Source organism: Abramis brama (assembly GCF_963993115.1).
Source record: "Abramis brama genome assembly, chromosome: 19".
Lineage (NCBI taxonomy): Eukaryota > Metazoa > Chordata > Actinopteri > Cypriniformes > Leuciscidae > Abramis > Abramis brama.
In genome coordinates, this window is record NC_139981.1 from 10,526,287 (window position 1) to 10,534,235 (window position 7,949).

Consider the following 7,949-nt stretch of genomic DNA (forward strand, 5'->3'; position numbering starts at 1 on the left):
TTAAAACTTACAATGTTTCTTTGACAGACATCAAACTATCACTCATTTCACGACTGAATGATGCTTTGTTTCCTCAGCGACGTCAGCAGCAGGAAGTGATGTAGTTAAGGCTCTCAAACTCTTAATATATAATAAAGGTTCATCTTCATCCGTTTTTTTATCAAAAGTTTTTCCATCAAAAATCTAAAATTTCATTAGAATTAGAAGCTGGTAAGCATTCTCTACTTCTAAATAAGCAATTTAATGAAATATACAAATTCACCGTTTCAATTTGCAATGGTAGGCTAATAGCTTTTTTATAACGTTAAGTTACTTCTACAGAAAAAAAAATTCCTCCAAACATTGCAGTCTATTAAATGTGATGTGACTGTCCATTTAATTTGAATGTTCTTAGAACATTCAAAACATCCAGATTATTTTAATGTTTTAAAAATTATTTATCTTGGATATGTGAATGTTCGCTAATGTTTAGCTAATTTTGTCAACAGAGTAACTTATTCAACTAAAATGTTTTAGAAATATAGTCTAGCTATTGGCAAACACCATCGCACACCTGCATTTACAACTATTCAAACTCAATCCCATGTTTTTTGTTTTTTATTTTTTACTTTTACATTATTAACAATTATGTTTGTAACTGTTTATGATGATGTGGTGTTAATGTATTCAGTCATTGAGCTTAATTGGTTACAAATGGATCTTTACGTTGATTGGCAATGTGATTATTTTAAATGGGATTGAGTTTGAATAGTTGTATATGATGAAGGTCGTGAGACCGAAACGTTGCTAATACATTTTTTTATACTCATTTGCAAGTAGGTCTGCTGATAGTGTGCGGGAGTTCCTTGTCTTTTGTCAGAAATATAGCTGAAATATGTTTCAGAATGTAGGCTATATCATTTTTGTGCTAATGTTTTGAGAACATTGTTACTAGAAGAATGTTTGTTCATAACTTTGAGAGAACCTTGCCAGAACTTTGGCCATCTGGCTGGTATGAAGAGAGGCAAGATATAAATGTTTGATGAGTAGAGTGCTTTGTGCAAAAAATAAATATATAAAAATGTAATATGAATAATGACACTGAAATCTTTTCATTGAGAATTTCAGCATTAAAATGACATTATAATGTAGGCTACCATGGTGCTATAAATCTAACCTAAACTGGGTTATTCTCCATAAAACACAGACCTTAAAGCCCTGTTTCGATATGTATATATAGCTTACTTTGCAAATTAAAGCTATACAAACATGCACACTAAACATGCTTATTTGTTTTTGGACATTGATTTACACAGTGGCAATTTAATGAAATCTTCTTCTGTTACACTTTATTTTCATTACTGAACCAATAAATAAAGCAGATCAAGAGCAGTGTATATTCATAAGTCACAAATGACGTATCTTGTCTTGAGTGGAAAAAAACCTGTAAAATGTGTGCACATAAGCCCAGTCTATGCTCTTTGCTCTTTGCTCTTTGCTCTTTACATCCATCCACTTCTGTGAGTTGCAGGGTTTGTTTGTCAATTATTGACATAGTTGTGTAAAGTAACCATCGAGAGTGTTCCCTGCTCTGCAAAATGAAGCGAAGAATCAATAAATCTGAAAGAAAATTGCAGTCTGCAGGAAGATCTAAGGATTTGAACGAGCATGCAAGGCAAGTCATATTTGTTGTTATTATGGAAGGCATTTTCTGCCAATTTTAAATCAATTAAATGATAAAAATGAAAACTAAAACCAGATAAACAATTTCATTATAAGAAAACTGTGTGCAAAATATGACAAAATTAAAAATGAAATTAAATGATTTTCATTTTACTGTGACAATGCATCATCCGTGTCAAATAAAGAAAAATAAAATGCAATTGGTGATTTGATGTTTCATTTTCACTACAATCTAAAGCTAAAACTTAGAAGGTTATTTGTACAATTCATCAGGAGTTCAGAAGAGTTCATACCATTGGATTGGTTTAAGAATACATTTGTCTTCAACACATCTTGAATACAGCCCATTGGGTCAAAAATGACAGATTCTGTGAATGTTCTTTTCTTAAGATCTCAGTGGACTTGGACTAAAATGGGACTTCTTTTGATGTGCGTGCTTTCTGCAACAATACCATTTCTAATGTATCTCTTCTCTGGTATGCAATTATACCCCCCCCCATATCAATGTGTTGTCATCTATATACTGTTGTAGTTTATGGATTTTTCCTATAAATGCATTTGTTTATTTCTCCAGACTATGTTGACCTCAGCCAACCTTCAGATATAGGTCTCAATCACACTATAAATATCTATCTCAAACCCGAGGAGGGGGTGAGAGTGGGCGTGTGGTTAGTTTTAAGACACCTACATGTCACATATATACTCAAAAACTATGAAACAACAATAACAAATATTGATGTTGTCAATATATTATTTTTCTTTGTTTTTGCATTATACATAATTAATTTGTAGGTATACTGTACCTGCACATAGATGGAAGGAGGCGCAGGGGCAGAATCTAGAGTGGTATGAGAAAGCTCTGGGGGATGGATCGCCAATTTTCATCTACCTCCATGGCAATGGGGGTAACAGGCAAGAAACCTTTAATCAACTTAAAACACAAGAGAACACCTTTTATTCTAAGACTTTTAATCTCTGTTCACTAAAGTTTGCCTTTGATATGCTAACCATGCAGACACTATGCAATGTCTACATAATTTCTTGACATTGATCATTGATCCTACATATCTTTTACATGCATTGAACTTGTGCATTTTTTACCTTACCTTTACCTTACTAAAAAACTGGGATGGGCAACTGCAGCATATCACTCCACATTCAATCCTTTTGTAACCTCACTATTTAAAAAAAAGATCAAAGTCCAATGAAACCAAACCTAAAAACTATAAGTGTGTAAACACTACCACAATATTATCAACTTGTTTAAATAAAATTACCACATAGGCCTATTCCTTTTGACTAATTTGCACATTGAGTTCCTTTGTGATAGCCTACTATTTAAAATTGTTTCTCTTCTAAATATATAAATCAATAAATAAAGTGATACATTTTTCATTATATTGAAAATACATGTAAATAATTTGCTTTTGTCTTGATGCTGTCATGACCTTTGTACCCTCAATAAACAGATCTGCACCCCATCGTATTGGAATTGCAAATGTGAGCAAACTCACTTATTTCATTATGTAGAAAGACTAAGAACTTGAATAGAGACAATGACTGAAGTGTCTTGACCATACAGGTCTTGAGTGGTGTTGGATATCATGTCTTGGTGTTGGACTACAGAGGTGAGTTAAAATGTTGTCACTTCACTGTAGCCCACAATCACTGGAACTCATTTCAAACTTCATATGATTTTTCAATGGCAATGCTTACTCAAATGTATTAAAATCCGTCAGGTTTTGGGGACTCCACTGGGGAACCTACAGAGGCCGGTTTGAGTACTGATGCCTTATTCTTGTACCACTGGGTTAAGGCACGCAGTGGAAACAGCCTGGTGTGTGTGTGGGGGCACTCGCTTGGTAGTGGGTGTGTAGAATCTGCTGTTTTATTGACTTTTGCTAAGTTTCTACAAATGTATAAAAAAAAAAACAAAGACAATAAATATAATATGACTGTAAATAAAATACGAATTTTCTACATATACAGTATAACAGCTGTATGTTTCTTTTTCAATAGTGTAACGACTAACACTGCAGTGAAATTACTGGAGGAAGGTAAGAATTTGACTGATTGTACTTTTATGCTCTTATTTGTCTCAATGTCTCTTCAGTGTTGTTGTCTTGCTTTTTACTTTTCACTTGTCATTGTATAGCTTAGTAAGCTTCATGTAATGGGAGGCAGAAACGCAGATATAAATGTGAGGGGTTTATTGAAAAAATATGAACAAGGCAAGAACAGGAAAACCAGGGAACACTGGGAGTAGATACACAATCCGTCTACATAAATCCACAGCAAACATCGGCTGACAAAGAACAAGGGAAACACAAGGGCTATACAGTTTATACAAAAGGGGTAACAAGCTAAAAAGACGACAATCAGGGAACTAATCAACATTAAAACTAGGCTACAAGAGACTACAAACATGGCACCAAAACAGGAAGTTACACAAGTCTAAACAAGACATGGGGAACATAAAGCCCAACCCCCCCACCGGGGAGGGATGGATGGCCATGAGGTGGACGTGGGCCTTGTAACCAATGCAGAGCCAGCAGTTCAGGGAGCCAGGGCGGAGCAGAGAGAGTAGGAAGCCTGGGCAGAGAGAGCGGGGAGCCTGGGCGGAGCAGGAAGAGTGGGGAGCCAGGGCAGAGGGAGCAGAGAGAGCGGGGAGCCAGGGCGGAGGGAGCAGAGAGAGCGGGGAGCCAGGGCAGAGGGAGCAGGAAGTGTAGGGAGCCAGAGCAGAGGGAGCAGAGAGATCGGGGAGCCAGGGCGGAGCAGGAAGAGTGGGGAGCCAGGGCAGAGGGAGCAGAGAGAGCAGGGAGCCAGGGCAGAGGGAGCAGGAAGTGCAGGGAGCCAGAGCAGAGGGAGCAGAGAGATCGGGGAGCCAGGGCGGAGCAGGAAGAGTGGGGAGCCAGGGCAGAGGGAGCAGAGAGAGCAGGGAGCCAGGGCAGAGGGAGCAGAGAGAGCGGGGAACCAGGGCAGAGGGAGCAGAGAGAGCGGGGAACCAGGGCAGAGAGAGCGGGGAACCAGGGCAGAGGGAGCAGAGAGAGCGGGGAACCAGGGCAGAGGGAGCAGGAAGTGCGGGGAGCCAGGGTGGAGCAGGAAGAGGAGGGAGCCGGAGCAGAGGAGCAGGAATTGCGGGGAGCCAGGGCGGAGCAGGAAGAGGAGGGAGCCAAGGCGGAGGTAAGGGCCACTAAGACGGAGCAGGCGGAGATGAAGGCCATCAAGGCGGAGCAGGCAGACTGAAGGCCAAGGCGGAACTAAAGGCCAAGGTGGAGCAGGTGGAGCTGAAGACCACCAAGGCAGAGCAGAAGGAGCAGGAGACCACCAGGGCAGAGCAGGCGGAGCTGAAGACCACGGTTGAACCGGTGGAGCTGAGGACCACCGAGAATCAGGAGGCCATGGTGGAAAAGAGACGGAGAGCCCAGAGAGTTGGCCTCAAGAATGGCTTCTGTTACCATAAGAGAGAGCACAGAGAGTTCTGAGACTAGGGAACATGAGGAGAAGAGACACGATCCATCTACATTCATCCACAGCAAACATAAACTGACAAGGAACATGGGAAACACAAGGTCTATATCAGGGAATCAGCAATCAGGGAACTAATCAACATGAAAAACATGGGACTACAAAAATGGCACAGAAACAGGAAGTAACACAAAAGTCAAAAGACATGGGGAACATAATTTACACACTTTACATATTTTTAAACATTTCTTGACTGCAAGAGGGGAATGGTGTATTTTTCTGTATTCTGTATATATACATTTTTCTTGATTAAAAAACTGCACATTTATTGACAGGAAAACAGTTTGATGGAATAATACTTGAGGGTGCATTCCTAACCGGGGAAGTGGCACCTAATCAACTTTTTGAACACGTTTTTTCCTGGGTAAGTAACGTTTAGGATCTTTGAAATCATGGAAAAACAACTGGTCCTGACAAATGAGTTTCAGATGTTTTCATTCTAGATATTTTTATTAGGCATTTTATTGATCATTTTTTAAGTGTTTTTTAAACCTACCTTTCACAACATTGTAATTGTTCAGATTTTAAGTACATTTTACTTTGTAAGAAAATCCCAATTTAATTCTGATGAAATTAGAAGTTTGAAACTTTACATGGACAAACCACACAAGATGATATGGGTCATTAATCAGTTTGGTACCTCTCTCTTTTTTCTCTCTCTAGTTTTATTGGAAGTTCCCATACATTCAGTTCTTCCTTTCCAATCCACTGAAAAACAACATTGTGGTCTTTCCAACTAAGAAGAAGTATGTGACATTGTTTCACTTAAGTAATTAATATATATTTAACAATATGAGTAGAAATGTGATTGAAATAGTATGCCAGTGTAATGTTAGATATGAAAATTTGTTGTAATTTTTTTTGTCTCGCTTTTCTTATCTTTTTTCTTTTTTGATAGTTTGCAGAAAATTAGAACTCCCATTATGATTCTCCATGCTGAAGACGACCATTTAGTGCCATTTGCCACGGCTCAAGAGGTTTGAGTTTACGTGTTTGAGTTACGTGTTTAAGTATAAGGTACTTAATTTACCTTATAAAAAAATAATTTGGAAATAAATCTTTGCTTTAAATTACATTTATTCTGGTTCAGATTTACAGAATCGCAAAAAAGGCCCAGAACTCAGATGAACGGGTCAAGCTGGTACCATTTGATGGATCGCTTGGATATCTTCATAATGGTCTCTATAAAGACCCTGGTTTGCCAAATATCATAAGGTGATGTCATGTTTTATTCATTTTTAAGATTTCAAAGAATTATCATAGGAGATTCACGATACTAGGGGTAACATGTTACAAGTAACGACAGCTCTGGATAAATACTTTCAATAAAAAGTAACTTATGATGAGTAAGCTATGCATTACTTTATATAATGTTGGACATACATCACTTAATGACAGAAAAATATTAGATAATGGCAGCAAAATGAATGCCTATGTTTATTATTACAGAGAGTTTGTGCAGTCGCTAAAGGCATGAGACGGACACACGAGGGGAAGGATTTACACCAAGATAGAGCCAGCTAAAGCTGTAACTGGTTTTGTAACTGTACATTTAGAATTGTTGTAAACGGTATGCACTACTTTGATAAAAACATTGTAATGTCTGAAGTATATTTTACAAAAGGACCCTCATTAGGGTGAATTTACTGTCTTGTTATGAATAAGAAAATACAGCACGGGAACTGTGTTAAAAAAGCACAATGAACCGCTTTGACTGAATGAACCATTTAAGCGAATATTGATGTAAACAAAAGGTAAACAACGGGGAATGAAATCAAATGTGTGCCAATGTCGTGCATTGGCAGCAGCCTAGCATACCTGCTGCTCTATCCTTAATGTTAATCAAACAACAAGAGAAAAAGAGAAAATCACTTTCTGCTCTTTGATTGAACTTTAGTAGCTTTGAATCAATTTAATTCATATTGTGAAGACTATGCAGTTTTTATTTTTTATATATATAGATTTCATTATTTAATTGCTTTATTCATTATTCAATTCATTTAGAATAGGAGGCTACCGAGTGTCCACACTGTCGCCGGCTTTGCATTTGAATTTGCTGTTGAATTTGAACTCTGGAGGACATGCTATTGTGCCTGGAGGAAAGAGATGTTGTCTGCTGTTTAATACATTTCCATAGCAAGTTGACTATATATGGGATGCATTTCTGTGAGCTAATTAATAAAGCAGTTCACAACACATACCAATGAAGACTTTGAAGGCAGATTTCTTCATACCCAAAGTTAATAAATTTGACCTCCATGGTTGATGACCCGATGGAAGACACCACGCTCGCAGCAAACATTAGCATGATGATATGACGTGCTGTCTTCTCTTCAAGGCTTCCTCCGTGGAGCTCCATGAAGCTCAACAAGTCCATGCAAGACAAGGACAGCTTGACCATGATGTAGTGGTCTGTGTTGTTCTGCCAGTCCAGCAATTTAATTATCTGAGGAACGCTGGGGCCCTTATTGGCGATTAATGTAGAGTCGATCTCCATGGGTTTGAGTTTGGGATAGCCAGCCTAAAAGAAAGAAATTATGACAGATGGAGGTGGTTTCCAAAATAAGGACTTTGTTCACAAAACAGTTTGCCTACTGAGAAATCATTTGTAATAATAGTATGTGATTAACATGAATAAGATGTTATAAAATAACATAGCAGCTTGCCACTTTGATGGCCCCTTCACTAAAATATCACAGCCACCTGATTAACAAAACAAAGAATTAACAATTACCTTGTGCACAGAGGTCAGTCATACC

The 7,949-nt window shown here is 38.1% G+C and overlaps 2 protein-coding genes across 3 annotated transcripts in view; one reads left to right on the plus strand and one right to left on the minus strand.

Moving 5' to 3' along the window:
• Positions 1-102, minus strand: part of srbd1 (S1 RNA binding domain 1) — a 57,693-nt gene extending 57,591 nt beyond the window's left edge. The window contains exon 1 of the mRNA XM_084092197.1: positions 12-102. The gene's annotated coding sequence lies outside the window, so the exon portion shown is untranslated. The remainder of the gene's footprint in view (positions 1-11) is intronic.
• Positions 98-7,394, plus strand: LOC311069207 (lysophosphatidylserine lipase ABHD12-like). 2 transcript variants are annotated; one of them, XM_084092198.1, is made up of 14 exons: positions 98-210; positions 1,511-1,654; positions 2,053-2,138; positions 2,237-2,330; positions 2,455-2,574; positions 3,132-3,162; positions 3,245-3,290; positions 3,402-3,531; positions 3,682-3,719; positions 5,466-5,554; positions 5,854-5,936; positions 6,089-6,167; positions 6,281-6,405; positions 6,640-7,394. In XM_084092198.1, exons 2-14 carry the CDS (start codon positions 1,578-1,580, stop codon positions 6,665-6,667), a joined length of 1,026 nt encoding a protein of 341 aa, XP_083948324.1. In that variant the 5' UTR covers positions 98-210; positions 1,511-1,577; the 3' UTR covers positions 6,668-7,394. The 2 variants fall into 2 exon arrangements, with proteins under 2 accessions (XP_083948324.1, XP_083948325.1); XM_084092199.1 differs by lacking the exon at positions 98-210 and having other exon boundaries at positions 1,494-1,654.
• The last annotated feature ends 555 nt before the right edge of the window (positions 7,395-7,949 follow it).

Coding starts and splice junctions, on each gene's coding strand:
- LOC311069207 (XM_084092198.1), top strand. CDS start 1,578: ATGAAGCGAAGAATCAATAAATCTGAAAGAAAATTGCAGTCTGCAGGA. Junction 3,163..3,244: donor ATCGTATTGGAATTGCAAAT/GTGAGCAAACTC, acceptor TTGACCATACAG/GTCTTGAGTGGTGTTGGATA. Junction 6,168..6,280: donor CATTTGCCACGGCTCAAGAG/GTTTGAGTTTAC, acceptor ATTCTGGTTCAG/ATTTACAGAATCGCAAAAAA.